The sequence below is a fragment of the Amphiprion ocellaris genome, chromosome 10, assembly GCF_022539595.1.
Source record: "Amphiprion ocellaris isolate individual 3 ecotype Okinawa chromosome 10, ASM2253959v1, whole genome shotgun sequence".
NCBI classification, from domain to species: domain Eukaryota; kingdom Metazoa; phylum Chordata; class Actinopteri; family Pomacentridae; genus Amphiprion; species Amphiprion ocellaris.
This window is the reverse complement of record NC_072775.1, coordinates 17536431-17557910: the sequence shown is the minus strand read 5'-3', so window position 1 is coordinate 17557910 and position 21480 is coordinate 17536431. Positions and strand designations below refer to the sequence as shown.

Here is a 21480-nt window from a genome sequence, read left to right as displayed (position 1 = left end):
CTATCAGCATAACGGTCACGTAGCCAGTATCACAATCTAACCCTGCCGCCCTCGGCCAGCTCGCTGCAGCTCCCTCAATTAGAGAGAGATTCTCATTACAAAGAGAGACAGCGAAAGCGAGAGTGAAAGAGAGCAAGGAGGAGGAGGAGGAGGGAAAAAGAGAGAGCGAGGTCCATTTCAGATGATGAAAAAAGGGGGGACAGCAGGCATTCTTTACACACACCCTCCTCCCTCCTCCCCTCCTCCCATCCACCTCCTCCTCCCCCTTGAAGTCTCCCATCATCTCCCCAGACAAGACCCAAAGATGACAGGTCTTATCCTCACCAAAATGCGGGCGATAAGGCAGCTGTAAAAGAATAATAAAAGAATAATGCATGGAGGATGAAAGAGGAAGGCAGACAGGGAGTGAGGAAGGGAGGGGGAGAGAGAGAGGGAGGCAGGCCAGGGAGGGGGCAGCAACATAAATAAAGATGCGGCACAGTTGGGCTGGATCTTCTAATGAATTCGGAAGGTCCTGGATCAATAACATCAGCGCACTGACGACACATCACAAATGCCAAAGGAGCTCTCCCCGCTTTAAGCAGAGGCGGAGGCAAAACAGACATTCTCCGCATGCCTCTGCTCTACGAAAATGACCAAAAAAATAAAATAAAATACGACCGAATGCATCGAAAATTGTCTTTGCAGATGGGCTGAAACGGCGGCGGGCGTGTTTGTGTGTGATGATGCTGCTGCTGCTGCTGCTGCTGCTGCTGCTGCTGCTGCGAGGAGCATCAGGAAGCAGGAAGCAGCCTTGATGCTTGGTAATGGGGATGATTTCCACCTAGGAGATGCGGTGATAGTGGCCGTGCTATCTGTGCCATTAGTGATGCTGATGACAGATGCTTTCTTTGTCTCTATTCAGATTTATTTTCACAGCTGTCAGAGGAAAAAAACATACCGAGTACATCATTACCCAGTACAGTGCAAATAGCCTGAAATGAAACGACCCCATGACGTGATGGTCAAACCGTAACGCCGCGCTGAAGATCTGTGGGTGGAAAACTGGAGAATATGTTGGAACGTGTTTCAGCAAAGAGTCCTTTAGAAGCGGATCAAAGCTGACGTTGACTTGGGTGTCAAAAACGTGCCCTCTCTCCCCATTCGCTCATACACAATCATGGCCTAATGGCATTCCATTAACATAATTGCCAACATAACTAGTGTTCCGTGTCTGAGAGCCATTCCCCAACTACATGGGAAAAAAAAAACAACAACAAAAAAGAAAAAAAAAAGCAGAAAGATGAGAGGAGATGAAATCGAGCCAAACTGGGACCATCCCCAAAAACATATTGTGGGTGTTCGAGCTGGATTCCCTTCCTCCTCGCCCGCTTTTCAAAGCTACAGCGCTTTGTGGAGACCCCCTGGGAAGACTCTGGCATCTCAAGGAATGCGATGCCAGTGTGTGTGCTGCGCATGTTTGTGTGTGTGTTTGTGTGTGTGTGTGTATGTGTGTGTGTGTGTGTGAGGGCACATGTTTGTATGCAGCACAGATAGCGGGTGAAAGAGCAGAGCTTCCTTCACATGTTGGTAGCTGCCTCTGCGTTCAAAGACTGGGCCCCGGCGCACGCTTCACACCAAACACAACCTGCCAGGCGAAATGAAATTCCCATTATTTTTAATTAATCCCTAATTAAAATATATTACTCCACAGATTCCACAAATCTCTCTTAATATGCAAATGTGGCCAATTCAAGGATATTTACATATCATTAATTAAGGCAAGCACATTCTCTTAGTCTAATGAGCTGTGGCCTGGGTCTGCCAAGGAAAACTAAACGCCGGGCTCAGGAGTGAGTAAGCACAGCCACGGGGGGATGCCGACTCTCTGTTGAGTCAGGACTATCAACCGCTAATACCAGCGTGAAGTAGACAACAACAACTCTGCTAGGCTCACAGGAAAAATCCACCCTGAAACACTTTAGCATCATTAAAAACTGCTCCCGGCGATGTAGCTTGCATCTCTGTGCCTTTGTGGACAGGTGGTGGTGCTTCTTCTCATTCCTGAGTGGAGTTGGACAAACAGAGCAGACACGGCATCAAACCGAGTTATGAAGGACTCTGATGTGATATCAGCATCACTAGCACTATTATTTTGTCCAGCTGCATGGAGCGAATGCAACAAGGTCGTGCCCTCATCTCAGGAGTTTCGCCAAAAGGACAACATAAACATACAGAAAAAATGTGAGCTGAAGTTTAACCTCTCTAAACCCCAGAACTCACCAGAAGGTTTAAAAGGTGTGTTATGCTGTAAGAAAACACCGAAATGACACCATTTGTCAGACGTAAAAACTGTAAAAACAGAAATAATCTTCGGACTCTCAGCTTTCAGAACGTCATTGAGCTACTCATCTGTGGCATGCTGTTCCATCGGAAAATGTAACCAAGTCTATGCTGAAAAGCTTGATATTTCATCAAAATGTTTTGATTCTTAGCTAAAAAATGCCACAGAATAAACAGTCTACTCCAACCAGATTCTGTAAAAAGCTAAATAACCTGTGCTTCTCATTGCAACTGTAACTGAACTAAGCTAAACTACAGGCTGTGTTTACACAGAGCAGATAGGATAAGTATGGAAACAATTAAAAAACGAGAGCTGTAATGTATCTATAGTGTGTAGAGCTTGTTTTTTCCACTGTTGGTAACACTTGTTGTAATGTCATACATGTTGATTCCAGGTTTTCCATTTTTTTGTGAAATAAATAATCAAGGAAATTCTACTTTTCTATTTTTTTTTGTCAGCATTTATTCTCATTGTTTAACTCCACAACAGGGGTGTTAACATTAAATGAGATTGATGCATATTTTAGTCTTGCAGCCAAATATTTTAATATTTAGTGCATGTGTGTGACCATCACCAGCCCTCCCTGAAAGCTAAGCAGACATTCTTTATTAGAATTCCCTATTATGAGCCAGGGAGGGCAGTGCTACACCTCAGTGATGTGCAGGGGGAACAAAGACTGGCTACTTTTCTATTTTAATAATTTATAGCACTATAACTATGTCATTGTGCATGGGAAATATAGTTCTCTTTCTTTCTAGCTATGTTATTGTCATTTCTATAAACTTGCAGGACTTTATATTGCAGTGAAAACTGAACCCACAATCAGATATATAAAATACTACTTCACAGGTTCACCTGATGAAGCCCTTCAATACCTTCAAATGATCTTATTCCACTCTCTTTGACAGCATCACACATATACTCATATGTTCTGCATCAGTTTGTTTCAAGTCTTAATTGAAGCGAGATGATGCACAGTATGAAAACACGCCTTTTCTGTGGCTGTGCTGCTTCGTCATTTTGAAAGCTTGGCTTTGATCTGCCTAATTTGGTAACTTTGGAAACTTTAGATTCTCAGCTTGTTTGAACCACATTGCACAGCTTGAGTTTGTAATGACTGTGACAAGAAATGAAGGGAAAAGAGATTTTCCAAGTGCTACTGTAAGATACAATTCTGAGCTTACTACTAGTGCACTGCATTTTAGAGGCAAGCATTGTATATATACTCCACTATACCATTATGACACCCATATTTACTGTTACTTTGCAGAATATGATTTCAGAAATTGTAGCATTTACAGCAGCATTTACAATACAGTGCTTTCTTTCACAGAACACCGGTGGCTTCCACCCAGGGGCTCTGTACTGTTCTGTTACATATTCATTTATTTCAGACTTTTTTCCAGTCGCTGCTTTGTGCTTGTTAAATACCGCAAAGTTTCAGGGTCACAAACAATAACTGAAATGAAACAATCTGAGATGTATTTAAAGAAAAATGCTCACAGCTCGCTGAAATATGCAACTCAAAGGAGTTACAAAGAGACAGTTATTCATTACAGAGCTTAAAAAGCAAAAACTTTTCTCCAGCTTCACCGGCTACAACATTAAAATGCTGCTTATATGTCAGTGCATGAGTAGTAATAATCCCAAAGTGTAATCTATTCTAATGTAACACTGCAGAAGCCATTCTATTACATACTGAGTACAGTATTGTTGAATTAGTTTTGCTTAAAAATTTCAAAGCTTGTGTATTTTTACATTGTATTATTTTTGCTAGAGTAAAGGATCTGAATATTTCTCCCATAGCTGCCCTGCTGATTGATGATACTGAACGTAACAGAGTCAAAGTACCTGATGAAGGTGAATTCTTCCTTTAACTGTATTTTCAGCAGCGCATGAGTAACACGGTATTAACTGCAGTAGCAGCCTCTTAATCATTACAGTGAATACGTGAAGTGCATCCAACCATTTTTGCATAGTTGTTACATGGATACTATTCATGAATCTCATGTTGTATTAGGTGATTTGAAGGAGAGTGAGGAAATGAGCTGGGGTGAGATGTACCTTGCACATCTCCTTGTTCTCCCCTTTTCCAGCTGCTCTAATTTGACACCTTGAGCACTGGAGAAGGGGGAGGCTGGGGGGAGGTTAACTAGGTGGGGGAGTGCAAAGACACAGCGGAATTCATTAAGAATAGCAGCCCTCTCTCTCCCCTCAACCACCCTCCAACGCTAATGACATCAGAGGTTAGCAGAGAGCAGAGTAGCCGAAAGAAAAGACGGAGGGAGAAACCAAGAGAGAGGGGAGCCGCACGAAATCCCAAACGGAACAAGTTCATGCTTCGGCTCGTACACGAGGTGCTTCGACTGAACAATCTCACCGAGGCCTTGTTTGCCTGGTTTGTTTCAAGTATGTTTCTGTATCCTTTTAGCATTCACATGAAATGAAAGCGGCTTCAAAAACTGCTATTTTGCCGTTGACAGTCCTAATGCACTATGATGACATACCAACAACCAACTGCAGACCTTCGAAAAACCCATTTATGCCACACTTTGTAGGTTGGATGGAGTGCAATCAGACCTTTTCAACATTGTGATTACCACGTACTGGCACAGTAATCTGTGGCTGAGGAATTGGCTGGCTAATGGCAGTTTCACAGCAGCCATCTATAGGGACCTTGCAGACAGGTAAAGTGGTAGTTGCAAGATATTGAAATGGCCAGTGCCACCTGGGATGAAAGGCCTTTAAAAAAAGTATTAAGAACTTATTTTTTTTTCTCTCGAAGCGGCAGCACTGTGTGTAAGATGAGCAGCTTTATCTTTGCAGTGACTTAAAACATCAAACACCTCGCTTTCCCCTCACAGCCACTGAAGCTGCTGCTTGATTTTAGAGCTGCGGGGAAAATGAAAAAAATGTTTCCAAGCTGAGCTGAAATCCTCCCTGAAACAGTGTCCCGAGACCTTTCAAACGCTCATTTCCATTTATCTACCAGTGACATTTTTCATGACGTACTCTCTGGCAAACTATCTGACTCATAAATCCAATTCAAGCCTATTACTGAAGAACTTTTAAAGCTATCCTTCATTAATGTTAATGGGGTTTTTTAGTGGAGGCCAGTGGTGGTTAGGACTACATGGCTGCTTTCCCAAGCTTGTTTAACAGGCTCCAGACAGAGATGGATGCTTCTTGCAGTCCGATAGGCTCTCGGAGCCATCTATCACCCAGAGGACCCACCCACAGAGCTGGCGTTCCATAACAAAGGGCAGCCAGGAAAGCTTCTGATTGACAGCTTTATGTGTGTGGTGGCTAGTCAGACAGCAGAGAGGAGACATGGTATCTGTTTCTGGCCTCGGAGCTGGCCCTCTTTCTGAAAATGAGTTGTGAAGAACAGAACAAAATAATGAGTGAGCGGGGGAATCAATCAATATGCCGACACGTGAGATAAATGAGAGAATCAAACACACACAAAAAACATCCCTAATGCTGCTGAGTAGGTACAAAACTAATCAGGCAAATGAAGCTGCCCGAGCAACATAAACTGTGAATGGAGAGCAGTGTTAAGGCATAAACAGTTATTATCACAAAGATTATTACCCTTACACCTCCAGACTCACTAATTAGCACAATAAACAGCCATACGCTAAAATGTATGGCTGGAGCGTGCAATAAAAAGCCGCTGCAACATGCAAATGCAGACGCCGCACATAGAGAGTCCCAAATAAAGGGCAGTCACTAAATTCCAGCTGAAAAAACATTAAAACCCACGGTAATATAGCACATGCACAAGCGTAAACTGCTTTGCTTGTCACAGCTGTAATCATTTTACGAGAGGCCACAGTTCCTCTCAGGCTGTATATATTCTTGAAATGCAGACAAAAAGGAAGGGGGGGGGGTGTGTTTCAGAAGAGACACACTAAATTTGGACAGTAAGTAGTATCACCCCGTCGGCGCGGTACACCGCACATTCGCAACGCCCCATTTAACCGCACACGGCGCTTCCCTCTACTGCCTTCATTTGCATACTTCAGCGGGGCCCTGACGGATGAAGACGGATGGGGCAAAATCAGCCTCACTGAAACAACTGTTTTATCAAGGTTAAACTATCCAAGAAGCTCTTAACCCCCGCGCCTTTATCACACTACAGCTCTCCCAATATCAATCTATCAATATGATCTTATCGGACGGGAGGTGGGTGAAGACGCTCTTCATAAACTCAAGTAATAGGAACATAAAGGAATTTTATGTGTTTAGGGGAGGAGACTGCTAAACATGGTGCTGAAGGACATGTCCAATAAAACAGGCTACAAGGTGGTGCTGGCAAGCCAAATAAAAAATAATAGAAGACGAGCTGCTCGCCTCGAGGCGCGAGAGGCATGCGTGGAGTCACGGGGTCGTTGGTTCAAATCTTGTGAGCGACTGGTGAAAGCATGAATAAGAAGCACTGAGATCCTCCTTTTTAAGGCTCAGGATGAACTTTCACATGCTGACATATGATGTGCTGCAGTGAAAGTGTCTTTTAATCTGAAGGAGCAAAATATACAGGTGGAGCAATGTGCTGCACGCTGGTTCAGTCATAAATAATAAGGATAAAAATGCAGTTTATCGTGAAAATAAAATGATCCAAGTATGTTGTCTTTTTGCTGCATATTGAAGTTTTACCATATTTCTTACGCTTCAGATCCATGTCTCGAATTACTTGTCCCTATCACTTCCATCTAATACACTTGCCTTCCTGTTTGTGTTCACCAGACTTCAGAGTGCAGACAACCCCACATAGTGCACGCTCGTGTTTATGTGTGCACACCTACACAAAGTGACTGATTTCAAGGAGAATTTCCATAAACAACCGTCACTTCACAAAAAAAAGCATAAAATCACAGATGAAAGTGACAGTAATAAATAATACGAACAGAGAGGCTTCCTGCAGCTTCTTTCATCTCGAATTGAGGCGTTTCTGTTTGTTCGTCCATATTTACTGCATGAACACCTGAAACTTATGTAGGAATGCCAGATCCACATTATAACGTGATGCCATCCGAGGCAGCCAACTACACTGCAAAAACAAATGCGATTTGTACAATCATTGAGTTATCATGTCGGGTGGTGTAACTGAATGTGACATGAGAAAAACCAACCTGACGCACTTTCAAACAAAGACCTAATGTTATGAACTTCACAGTTGTTTTATATCTTGCATGTATGCAGCATTAACACTTCTCAGGTATCACTATTTCAGTGTTCAGATGCAGATTTAGCACTTAGAAAGGGATCATCAATATATTAATACACAAATTAAAACTGACTTCTGTGACACAGTGCAGCTGATGCCACACATAAACTCCCATGTGTACACAAATCATAAGAGCAAACTACCCCCTAACTTTTGATCTTTGAAGGGTAAAAACTCCGTTAGGAGAGGCTCGGTAATAAATGAACAGAAGTATATAATTTGCTGATTATGCTCAAGTAGAAAAAGAAAATGACAGCAATTAACATAATTTCAGTAGGAGTTAACTGTCCAGAACTAACACCGCCAAAGGCAAGCTGGCAGACAGAAGGCACAGAGGAAATCCACAGCTTTCACTCTTTGGGTTGGGGTACGTATTTCTACAGTACAGAGAGCCGGCAAGGAGGCGACACTGGATTATCAATCCTGTTTGCTGTTACTGGGAGAGATGTTTACATATATAACCTTGCTTAATATCAAAGTAGAGAACCGGAAATTTCAAAGTTTAGTTGGATTGACGCACTTAATGAAAAAGGTTTTACTCAGTAACATATCTAATAATCTTAGCAAGTATTGTTAAATAATCAAGTACATATCAAAGCTGCAATTTCAATAAATACATATACAGATGTACATGACGTGATGTGTCTGACCCGGCATTTAAAATGATATGTCAGTGGTTTTACAAATTCCTCTTGGTGTTCCAGTCACACTTTTGCTTGCATGTCATGTGGTATGTTTTAAATATACTGCACAGTAAATATTTAATTAAAGCAAAGGTTTAAGTAATTCCATTGCAAAACTAATTGCACTTGCAACATCTGTCAGGAAAAAAATAGATATTTTCATTAAATAGTTCAGCCTATTAACAAGTCAAATCTGCTGTTGGTGGAAAAATGTGCAATTTAAGTTTATTGAAAAGTTACTTGAAACAAGTGGCAATAATATAAAGTCAATCAGCAATATTTTATTAAACTTTTTTTAAAAAATCTAACTATATTAGTGAGTTGTTAATTGTTATATTTTTACAGTACCCCTACGCATAACTGCAGAAAATGCAAACACAAGGAGTCTTGATTTATATTATAGTTACTTTTGTGGCTGTTTTTAAGGATTTCCTTTTTACTTGTGCAGACACTCCTACAGTAGCAGATTAAGGGGCCCTTATCTGGCTCTCTGAGATGGTCTTTACACTGCCGGGCAGCCAGACCAAGTGCTGACCTCTGCTAACGTTCATGCTCTCGCCCTACTGTGCTAAATGCTACCTGTGGTGTCACATCTGCCCCGAGAAGTGATCCAAAACTGCAGCACCCCGTGTCTCTATAGGCCCCACGGAATTAGCTGCAAGAATCCCGAGAGACAGCCTGCCTACCTCTTTCTGCCCCTCCAACACACACTCTGACACACACACAGAAAGACTAGATACCACACACACCGCACTGAAGATTGCCAGCATGAGATTGTTTGATTTTGCAGCCACAAAAACAACTCTTTGTGTGGCTAAATTTATCATCGCTCTCCGCCACAGAATTTGTGTCTTTCTCTACAGTTCAATATCTCCGCTCTCTTTTTCTGTGTCTGCATTGTTCTTTGTCTGCGCCTTTCCCTTCCAGTGAAGGTGCCGAGGTTACCAAGGCTCATCTGTGGCCCCTTTGTCTCTCACGGCAACGGCAAGGTTTATTAACATAAATTAGAATAGCTCACCGAGAGAGTACCTTGTCGCTATGCGTTACCCACGGCAACCTCTCCTCCACTCTCAATCCACCTGAGCATGTGTGTGTGTGTGTGTGTGTGTGTGTGTGTGTGTGTGTGCGTCTGTTCATGTGTTTGTGTGTGTGGAATAAAGAAAGAGAGAGAGTGGGAGTGAGAGAAAGAGCACACTCCCCTGCATCTAAATGTGAAACTACTCTGAAATGAGGGAGACACATCCACACCCATCTCTCCCCTGTCCTGATTAAAATAAATGGTGCTATCTGCACTGCATGACTCACTACACCATGGCATTACTATCAGTAATTGAAACATCCAATCACTACTGAGCCATCAGCCTCACTGCTCTTCCCCATCTGACTTTGTGGCACCTGATTGAACATCCCACTGTATGGGAAGTAATACAAGATATGCCTATGAGTTTATACAGAGAAAATGCTGAAGAGAGATGCAAGAACACTGCATCTACAAGGATGCAAGTCCTGTATATTTTGCACAACATATGTGTGTGCATGTACAGTATATAGTTAAAAGCAGGAGTGTGTGTGTGTGTGTGTGTGTGTGTGTGTGTGTGTGTGTGTGTGTGCACCACTCAACATCCTAAGCAGATATCCAGCGAGAGCCGGCAGCCTCATTGATTGGTGTTGATTCCATCTGGGCAGCGAGCAGCGACTGACAGTGGATCTAAGCCGCTGCGAAAGGCAACCATTAATCTTGGTCCTGTTTAAGCAGCATGTATTAATTTGTGTCATTTTTACTAAGTCAGCCAGGGAAGAGCGCTTGCCATTTTATGTTTGACTGTTCGTCGAAGTCGGGGGGGGGTTCTTTGTACAACCCCAGCATGCTGCCAACACACCACTTACATCTTAGTGGCAGGGTGCCACACAACCCACCTCCATCAAAGTGCCCATGAAAATCTGAATTCATAAGTTACATTTTCTATATAAGAAAGGATACATCTCTCCAGTCAAACAGTGGGAAAAGGCCAGGGCTGCACGCATGTAACCACGAGGATTTAACACGGTGAAAAATGGAAAAAACTAAACTGTAATTCAGAGGTAGTTGAAGTGCACAGTTGGAGCCCCATGAACATATCAATAATAAGATCTGCAGGTGTTTCAACTCCAACACTGTGAGGATATATGCGTTTACCAGTCGCGCCGCGTGAAGCAATTCTATGAGACTGTGGAAAATCCAATCAAATCCAAACAGCACCAATAAGAAAAACAATGGCTGAGGCAATTGCAACTGCAATAATGTCACCGGAGCTGTTTTGTAGACACTAAAAGCTGCTCTAGAGACAAACATCTGATAAAAAAGAAACTCCACTCCGCCATAGAGCAAATTTCCTCTCTAAAGCAATTTTATATTCGATAAGTGGGAAGGCATTCTTAGCGTAATGGATCTGAATATGATCTCTGTCAGAAAACTAAGAACACAGCCTTGTATAAAAGCCCAGTGTGCAGAATAGCCAGTCCTCCTGCATCAGATAACCAGATTGAAAAGTGCAGGAAACAAACTACAGATAGAAATGCCAAGAATTCATATTTCTTTTGAATAGGTGAACTGTTTCTCTGTCCTTCTGGCCATTCCAATGAAGGTGAGATTTAACATATGAAGACAAAAACAGTTACCTGAAATATTATATCGACATGAACATACACTGAAAAGAGGCCAAACTGAGATTTCTTATTTGTATTTAAGGCTAAAGGAGATTTTTAAAATATTGCCTGCTGCTGCAACTGCCAACAACCAAGCAAAAACAAACACAAGACACACCTAGCAACATACCTGCAACCTCACAAACACACACACACACACACACACACACACACACACACACACACACACACACACACACACACACACACACACACACACACACTCCCCCACCATACGTCGACACACAGAATATGACCATTCTACAGCCAGATCTGTTATCACGGCTAATTACTACTCCCACCTCAGATATACAGGGCTGTAATTAGCCTCTTAAAACATGATTAACATGTCTCAATTAAGCTAGTCAACATTTGCATAATATATTAGCTGTCCTAATTGCAAGTGAGTTTATATCAGAGGACAGGGAGCAGCAAAAATATACTCACTGTTGCTTCTGAAGTGCACCGATAATGTACTCAATGTAAATACAAATACGGAGGAAAAGCCAGAGAATAAAAAGGGGATCCGGTCTATTTACATGTGATATAACTCACTTTAAAAGCAAAGATAAACTTACAATCAGCACATCCCCCGCTCGGACTACTTATAAAAATATATTACATGTTTGTTATTATTCACTTAGGCGAACATTTCGGGTAAGCGCAGGAAGAGCTTCCTATAAACTCGCAAATCAAAGCCTGGCAACGTTTTCTCAGGAAAACTTCACGCTCATTTCCAAGTTATTTATTTGAAGTTATTTATGAGAGAACAGACAGAGTCCTGTTCAGCCTTATTTCCGTGGAAACTAAAACATGGGGGGATAAACTGCTGCTTCGGCACTTCCAAGCCGGGGACAGATATACAGTCTCCCAGCTAGCGCGGGGAAACCAAGGACATAGCCATTAGTTTCAGGACAGCGCCACATTGGAGACTAATGCCTCCATCTGTCACTGGAGATGAGAGGAGAGTAACAAAGAGAGGCAACACTAACCCCTGAACTCATCATGGACAGCCATGTCAATTAAATACTGAAAAACAGCAGCAGTGGGAGCCATAGTGACCAGTTTATCCACTGCTACATGGGAGCTCTACTAGTCCCACCAACCATGTTTAATGGTAATATTACAGAAAGTACCATAAATGCTCATTTGACTTCAACACCATGCACTTCAGTGTATATTTCCAGCCTTTGGACGTGATTAATTGATTAATCATAATTAGAAAACCGTTACTGTTTTTTCAAACCAAGTACAATCAGTTCATTTTTACTAATAATGCCAAACTTTGTTTTGTAGCTTTTCCACTGAGGGGATTTGCTTGTTTTTCACTGCAAATTCAATCTCTTTAAGTTTTGGCCTGCTGGTCAGACAACAGTAGACCTCTGAAGACGCCACTCAGGCCATTTCTTCACATAGTTTTGCGATTATAGACTAAACAATTAAACAAGAAAGTAACTGTCAGACTAATAGATGATGAAAATAATTCTTAGTTGCAGCCAGGACAGTCATCAAAACAAATGTCTGCTCTGTGCCAATGAAAGACGAACATTTCCCCCAACGTTCAAGAGTCCTGGCAGGACCTTAGAGAGTCAACATCACTGGGAATATCTAAAGTGTGTATACATGTCTAATTAGCAGCGTGGGGCCGGTGGGGAGGGGGGCAGCAGTTAGTGGGATGGACTGATTCAGCAGGTCTCCAGCTTTGATAAGTTCAAGCGGTGTAATGCATTATCCGTCTGATCACATTAGTCATGCAGGAGCTCTCCATCTGACCCGAGCCTGCATGGGGGTAATGTGAGGCTGCTGACACAGAGTGGCCTGACGAAACAGTCCCAGGCCTACAGATAGAGAAGACACAGACAGAGAGGGAGAAAGAGGGAGAAAGAGAGAGAGAGGGGGAGAGAGAGGGGGAGAGAGAGGGGGAGAGTCGGCCTGAAATCTGACACCCAGAAACACTGACTTGGTGTCTGGCTTCTCTTACTTAGTCAACCTGTACGTGCCAGCTTCCCTCGCCGTAATGGTTCCACACAAACAAAAGACGCTCTCCAGTTCTCCTCACAGGATGTGAAGCAAGCACAGGAAAACAAATTCTAAGTGCTCTCAGGAACTGTAGAAACAATGATGATAGCTTTAAAAAAAAAAAAGAAGTTGACTGAGGCCAGGAGACGGGGCAAATGTTGAAATACAACCCTGACGACCAAACGGCGGCACCACAAGCCTCCACCGTTGCTTTTCCATAAACCGGCATGTGAACCTGAGCTTGTTTAAGCTTGCTAAATACTCTGACATGGCAGCGACCCCAGCACAAATATACAGGCGGCGGGGTGGTGTGGGGTCATCAGTTAAGGCCCGCTCTGTCCGCTATTGGCATGCGCTCCCCGCCTTGTTTGTCAGCTGCTCGCCGATGGACACCTCACTGGCGCAACGTCCCATACTGCTGCTGTCAACACTCCCACCGCTGATATATCACACAGAGGAGCCGCCACAGAGCACACATGTGAATAACTACATGCAACAAATGATAAGCGACGCACAGAAACGCTTCCTCTCTTCAGTGAAAGGTCGAGGAGAAAGGGCCTGCTTCAAATCTGAACCGCTGCACTCATCTCCTCCTGCTCACACTTCTGCTCAGAGGCAGTCTGACTGCAACAATGTAAAAAAGCAAGGAGAAGCTGACTCTTTATAAAGAATATAAAAAAGACCTGACAAATTACAGGCTGTACTCCACTCGCATACACTGCACTCAGCACATTTGGCTGTAAATGCCATGGTGAAGGTTTGAGTCATTTTCTCTGTCACTGCAGTGAAAGGATTTTCAGTTTCGTCTGCACAAACCTCCTATGGGCGAAGATGAGGCGCAGCTCAGCTCTTCAAACGTAGACAGCGAGGACACGGAGAGGCAGCGATTCAGCCCCGATTCCCTCACAAATGGTTTGGGTTATTCTTAACTTTGAAATGCTGTTTGGTCTTCATAAACACAATGCAGTTATTTGGAGCTTGCTGATTTGTGGTTTGGAGAGTGTTGCTCAGCCACATTTTGACTATAAATAACCCATCTGATATAAGAAAAAAAAAAGAGAAAATATAAGCCATGTTGAAATATGCTCATTTCCAAACTTGGTGCTAAACAGAGGGGATGACAATTTGCAGTCTGAGGGGAGCCTCTCTCTCTCTCTCTCTCTCTCTCTTGTCGGAGGCTCTGTGAAACCCCGGTTGCCAAGAACGGTGGGAAGAGAGGAGAGGCAGGGGGAAAAGCCAGGAAAAGGTCCAAGTCACTTTGTTCTTCTTTTTGGAAACGAACTCTGGTTGAACCCAGGGAGACGCCAGACAGTTTACAAAGAGCCAGGCATTACTCTCTCACTTTTCCAAGCCTTGCAATTTAGAAACAGGGCCCCAATCTACTGTAGTTCCCTCCTGACAGGCTGCACTCTTTAACCTTTCTGATGAAAATCTCAAGTGTCTACATGACTCTTCTCCTTTATTTTTTTTTGGAAAAACTCCGACTCAATGTCAGCGCATAACCGCTCGTGTTAAATTAATGATAATGGTATTGCCTTCATACAGCATGAGCCCTGTGTTTATTGTCAGCAGGCTGCATGGCTGCGACGCACCAACCCGCCAGACAAAGTGACAAGGCTCTCTCAATAATCTCAAAGACAGCTTCAAAGTTATGTTCACAGATAAGGATATATTGGATATTTTGTTTTATTTCCTCCCTTGAAAAGCAGCTCTCTGTCACGTCCCTCAGAGAATATCCACGGGCTTTCATCATGTGAGCCGCTCTTCTTTTAATCTGCTGTTAAGTGAGGAATATTTCACACATTCCTCTTCATGACTTTGACCCTCGTTGCGAACATAAACAGAAAATCCCTCTGACCTGCCTCTGCATGTAAAACAGCTCACTTAGCAAACACCGTCAAACTCAGCCAAGGAAAACAGACAAGAGGGGGTTGAGAAAGCCCGGCCCCACAAAGACCCAAATGTCGGCGTGAAAACACTCCTGTCCAATGACAGCGAGTCAACAGGGGCCGGTGCTCTTCACATGTGGGACGTTCTTTGGGAGAAATGTGTCGTAAATCAAAAAAAAATACACGTCTTAAGCTAAATAAATGCACACTGGCCTAGGAGAGCTGTATCTGGGCAACCATCACTTTTGTTCTGTATGATTAAATGCGCATTTTCTTTAAAAATGCTTCAATTATTAAAGAAAGGCACGAAAAAATGAAGAAAATAGGTGACGTCTATAAAATGGCCAACATTCTCAGCAGTGTGGTTGCTTACCTGTTTTCTCCTTTATTTCACACAAGACGTTGAAGAGAGCAGGTTTCATTCTGTGGCAGTTGAGTGCATGTTTCCTAAAAAGACGACAGGACACCACTTTCCATATCAGTATTCAAACAAGTGGCAACAGAACAAAGCTGCTTTAAAGAGTGGGCCTTCCAGAAATCCCCAAAATATCATAATGAAGATGACGTTTCCTACATTTTCTTGCTCCTGTGATTGCAAAGCATGTGAATTTATAAAATATCTGGATGCCAAAGCAAGGTAAAGTATTAATAATGTTTAAAATGAAGCTTTAGTCTTTGGATTTAATTATTTTTATTACATATATGCACAATGTACGGCTCCACACATTTGGAAAACCCAGATTTTTCTTACTTGCAGCACAAAACCCACTCAGTTGCACTCCAACTGTGGAATGCCTCAAATGTTTCTCATTTTATTTTCAATTATCATTAACAGTGCAGTAGGTCAGAACTATAGGAGAGGACCTGCAACATGTTATTATGGCACAGGATTAGAATCTAAGCTCCTTTGTAACAAGGCACAAGAGTCTCAGTGTAACTGAGGTGCCAAAACACCTCCTATCTTAATCTGCAATAATCGTGCAATAATTGACAGTTTTGATCAAGTCGATCACACAAAAGTTGCTTTAAATGATTGATTATGAATCGTGACAAGTTTTGGAGGTGTTTATTGCCCGCTTTCGCGCACTCACGGCACTTCAGTGGGCGTAATTGCTTTCATTTAGAGGCAGTCTTGATACAAAACCACAGTGTTATTATCTCCCCCCCGGGTCCATCCCCAATATTTCCGATTAATAACACAAGTGTTTTTCCGTGCAGCCTCACCTCGCCTGTGCCTCGTCTAAGCTTTGGTCTGTGATGGTCATTATTTGCTGTAATATGTCTCCGATGTCCTGCTTCCTTCCCTCTCCGTCCGTCCCCGCCGTGCCATCCTGCATATGCTGCGCCAGGCCGGGGTGTCCGGCCATGCCTACCCCGTGGGAGTGCATCAACCGAGGCTGCTCGTCCATCCTTGACCACGGTCCCTGCTGCCTCCCCTCCAACTTTTAAATTTTAATATCAAGAGGTGGCGGCGAGAGGAGGGGGGGCGAAAAAAAGAAGAGAAAAATATCCTCTGAAATTCCTCTGGATTCCTCGGCGTCTCTCTCTCTCCCTCAGCACCCGACACTCCTCCTTTTTCCTTGGTAAGCTTTTCTGGATTTGGGAGGAGGGAGACTGACAAACCCTCTCTCTCTCTCTCACGGTCTCTCTCCCAGCTGGTTTAGGTGAAATCTGATCTGAATCGCTGCTTTTGGCTTTGGCCACTCCTGCACCGCTACTGTAGGGAAGAAGAAGGAGAAGAAGAAGAAGAAGAAAAAAGAAGCGCAGGATTTGAACATTAAAGGCTCCTAATCTGATTAAAAGTGGAGCGCGCTGTGCTCCTCTTATGAAACCTTCCGACGCACTCGAGAGCGTGATGCGCCAAAACGCGCTAAAAAAAAGAATCAACTTGCTTGTGACGGGGTTTGGATACAAAGTAAAGCGCCAACTGTTATTGTTTCGCTTATGTCTGGTAACTGACTCATAATCAGAGTATGGATGGAAAAGCCTCCGCCCCTCGAGCTCACGATTGGAGAAGAAGGAGCGCGCAAGTCCCACCTCGGTCCTCTCCGAAAACGTCAATCATCCTCCTCGGGAAGGTGGGACACTGTAATAAACATAAAGAGATGTGACCGGACCGGGTGGCAATGCAGTGATGGATAGAGAGTGAATATGTAGCCTAATAAATAATTGTGAGTGGCAGTGAAGCTTTGACCCAACAGGACGGCGTGGTGCCGCTTGGAAAAGACACTCTGTCACCCGCACTATATATTTTCCTGCTGAATATTTACATCCGTGTAATCAGTCACAGGAATAATAAATCAAGATGAATTTATTAGAACGTGCTGCAGTTTGTGGAAAGTATTTCATAAGCCTTGTGTTGTAATACAAGCTCAGAACAGTCATAACAAAAACCCACCATCTAACCCTTCCCTCTCTTTAACCAGCAGCCTGTTGGGCATTCAACATCAAGTGTTTGTGACTGCTGGTAATCACTGTATAATAATACTAGGAGTGAAACGAACAATTATTTCCATTGTTGATTATTTTCTCGACTGATTAATTAGTTGTTTGCTCTATAAAATGGTGGAAAATGTTGACCAGTGTTTTCAAAAACCAAAATGATGTCCTCAAATGTCTTGTTTTATCCACAACCCAAAGATATCCAGTTTACTGTGATGGAGGAAGGAAAGAATGTTTGTTTTCTTTCGCTGGCCTCACCACACGCTATTCTTCACCACCCTCATCCCCACATCACCCTGCTGGTCCAGGCAGATGGCCGCCTTCCCCGAGCCTGGTTCTGTCGGAGGTCTTTTTCCCCCTCCCTGTCCCAGGAGTTTCTCTGTTCCTTCCCACCATCGCTCATCAGGAATCCAAAGGCAACTCTGGATTGTTGGGTTTTCTGTTTTCTGTTTATGATTAGTACAGTCTGTACCTTCTTATGCTAAGTGTTGTCACATGACATGTAGTGAATCTGGGCTCTATACACTACTGTTCAACATTGGGGTCACATAGAAATGTCCTTATTTTTTAAAGAAAAGCGGTTATTTTTCAGTGAAGATAACGTTAAATTAATCAGAAATCCAGTCTAGACATCGCTAATGTGGTAAATGACTATTCTAGCAGGAAACAGCTGATTTTTTAATGGAATATCTCCATAGGGATTCAGAGGAACATTTCCAGCAACCATCACTCCTGTGTTCTAATGCTACATTATGTTAGCTAATGGTGTTGAAAGGCTAACTGATGATGAGAAAACTCTTGTGCAATTATGTTAATACATGAATAAAAGTGTGAGTTTTCATGGAAAACATGAAATTATTTGGATGACCCCAAACTTTTGAACGGTAGTGTAAATAAAGTTGAATTCAACTGAATTGAAATAAACCAAAAAATAATCACATTTAAGAAGCCTTCAAAAATTATTCAAACTGTGTAATCAACTATCAAAATAGTTGATTAATTCACAAGTTGACAATTAATCAACGGTTTGTTACAGCTAGTCCATGAATCAAATAGTAAGTTAACTGAAAATCAAAGTGCTAAACTGTTTTCATAATTCATTATGACTTTGAGTGGAAATCTGATAAACTGAGGGATGCTTTATATATGAAAAAAGTGGCATCAAGTCTTGCACCTGTAGAGGGAGCCACACAAAATCTGAAACTGTCTCAGCTGACGTGACTTGAGTCGGCTCAGTCTGAAAACCACAAATTTGAAAATAAACAAAAAGAACAGAGGCGAAGTTAGCAGACCTCTTTGCCTTTCTCTGAGTCTGATCCTTACAAATACCTTAGCCGTGGCTACTCATCCCAATATCTTACTGAACTGTCAGTGGTCACTTTGCATTGTGGGTAATGTAGGCAGAAAGAAAGGAAGGAAGGAAGAAGACTGTTGAATAAAAAGCAAGCCTGGTTCCAGGAGGATGTAAAAGCATACATGGCTCCCTCAGCTGAAATCTGAATTATGAATGTGTTCTCATTTTATTGCAAGTGTAAGTGGGAACGCTGGCTGAGTGCATTGCATGATGGTTCGTCTAACAGTCATAATGTACTCAGTAAAGCAGCGATCATATTGCAGGTCTGCTGCATCATGTCGGTCTGTGCGGCTGCAGTCGGATGCTTCTAGCTGTTGCTGGACAACTCAAGTATACTAGTGTTTGCCAAAAACCCAAATATCTGACATGGGATCAAAAATGCTTGGTGAAGCTAAGTCGAACAATGGCAGTAACAGCTGCAGACATCATAGACATAATATACCTCAGGATCCCTCAACCAGTGTTTTTCATTGTTTCATATATTGTGCTTATTGCAGTGTACTTTCCAAACATGTTGGCTTAAAGTAGCATTGAGACATACAAAACACATGCCGGATAAACACTGGAAACCAACAATACTAAAGAGTTGCCTATAATCAGTAAATGTCATGGTGGATTACGCTATAAACTGAAAACGCTTGTTTTGCTTTGATTATTGGATTGCAAGAAAAGTCAGAGTTTTGCAAACACAAACTTTAATAACTATGGACAGACATGAAGGAATGTGGATTTGTATGTTCTGACTGTTTGATCCAGATAAAAGCATCTGTAGTCAATCACCTAAAAGTCCACACTAGTCCATCCCAGCTGGTTATAGATGCACCCCAAGTCATTTATTTTGTTCTGGAACCAAGCCTGAATAAAAGACACCACAGGCTCCTTTGGTGCAGTTTTTTCCTTTTTTTTTTTAAACTGCCCATCAATACTGAGATGCTAAACGCTAAATCAGCGGAGTGTTTTTAATCTTTCAAGCAAAAATTCCACTAATTGCATCTGCTCAGATGGGAACATTTACAGGTTTTTCTCGTCTCCAGTAATATTAAAACAAAAGTCTGTTTTTTGACTGTTGGTCAGTGAAAACATGTAAATTGTGTCAGCTTGAGCACTGTTTTTTTTTTTTTTTTTTATAAAACAATTTTCTGACATTTATAGGCTAGATCAAGTGATTAATCAAGAAATTTAACAGCTGATTAATCAATAATTTTAATCTTTGCAGCCCTAATTGCAATGATAACTTAATCATCTCCCGTTAACACATGAAAAATCTGAACCGTGTCATTGACACGCTGCAGTTCTGGGCCTCAGAGTCTGGTCTGTGCCTTCTTTTACAGGCTGGACAGAAATCGATCAGTCAGTTTTCTCATTACGTGCTGAATAGGGAGGTAGGGTAGTAATTGTCACAAGGGGCAGGGTGAGGTTGAGGGTAGTGGTGGTGATAATGTCTGACACTCAGGAGCTGCAAGACTGCACAGCACAGGCCTGAAATGGAATTCTGCAGTCCGTCAGACATTCTGCTATATTTTATTCCCTATTTAACAGGGTCATAATGTGAAGGGGGCTCATATTTGTCTTGCAGATCTCACAGAGGAGACGGTGGTGCAGATGTACGCGAGCAGGGAAGAATTATCAGACCGAGTTTTTTCTTGTATTTCTTCCCCAATTATTCAGCTCCGAAACAATGACTATAAAACCACAGACTCGTGTGAGGTCGGTTCTTCAAATCCCAATCTAGTCTATGTAAACCTCCCACACATCAGTCTCTTAGTTCTGATTTAAAAATCAAGGCAGCATTGATTCGGGTGAAATATGATCTAAAGAGCTCATTCTTTTCACTCTAAATTCAAATTTATTCCACTGTAAGCCAATAGACAGAAATGACCTTATTGCTTGGATGCTGTTGGGAAAGTAAACTCTGAATAGAATAAATAGGACCTTGTTTATGGCTTTGATTGCTGTATTTCAGATAAAGCAGCACTTGCAGCCTTAATGAAAAAAGGGGAGGGGAGGGAAAAAATCATCTGACATTGCATATTTTCCCTCCATTAAAACCAAATGTGTTGTTGCAGCATTAATATTCTCATAAAAAGTGGGATTTGATTATAATTGCAAATGAATTTTGATGTAAAAATATTCTTATAAATAGTAGATGTTTTTCTCCAGAAGTTGCAGAGTTGTTTTTCAGGACACTAAAAATGTTAATGCTAAGCATGCCGGTATTCCCAGCTGAAATGTGAACTAGTTGAATTTGTTGAGTTGTGTTGTGTTTACCATCATCCAGTGAGGCTGCTCTGATGAATACAGAAGAAGACAGAATGTACCGAAGATTATAATGCATTTGTGGCTGGAAACTGCTGTAACTATAGCAATGTACAGTCACATGAAGGTGTTCTGGATGGCATCCACTGAAAATAATGATAAACTGAGCATTTAGGTGCAGCGTATAAATGTGTCATCGAAGTTTGCTGAACAAGTCTATAAGAAAGTGTATATTTCAATTGTTACATTTATGTAGAGTTGAGTCTTTAACATACATTGTAACTTATATAGCATGATAATATGTGTTAAACCATTTATGACGCCGCTAAGGAACGTGATGGAGTTATGTGACGATTGACATACGTTTGTCCATCTATTTAACTGTTTGCAACATTACTCAAAAATAGACTAACAAATTTCGATGAAATTTTCAGGGAAAGTCAGAAATGACACAAGGACCAAATGATAAGATTTTGGCAGTGATGAAGCTTATAGTCTAGATCCATGGATTTGTTAAGTATTTTCATTGCGAGATAGCAGCACAGCGTCACTGTAACTATGACAACAAGTGAACACTACATCAGCTGCCTGCTGACAAT

At 42.2% G+C, this 21480-nt stretch overlaps 1 protein-coding gene across 4 annotated transcripts in view; it reads right to left on the bottom strand.

Moving 5' to 3' along the window:
* Window positions 1-16775, bottom strand: part of pbx1a (pre-B-cell leukemia homeobox 1a) — a 48584-nt gene extending 31809 nt beyond the window's left edge. For 2 of the 4 annotated variants that reach the window (XR_004847531.2, XM_023272717.3), the window contains exons 1-2: window positions 16054-16774; window positions 15203-15276 (exon numbers count right to left, since the gene is read on the bottom strand). Coding sequence is in view for 3 of the 4 variants with exons in the window: in XM_023272717.3 (XP_023128485.1) it covers window positions 15203-15276; window positions 16054-16238 (259 nt within the window). In the remaining variant the exon portion in view is untranslated. Of the gene's footprint in view, window positions 1-15202; window positions 15277-16053 lie in introns of all 4 variants that reach the window. The other 2 variants (XM_035949318.2, XM_023272716.3) reach the window with 1 other exon arrangement.
* Window positions 16776-21480: the final 4705 nt, after the last annotated feature.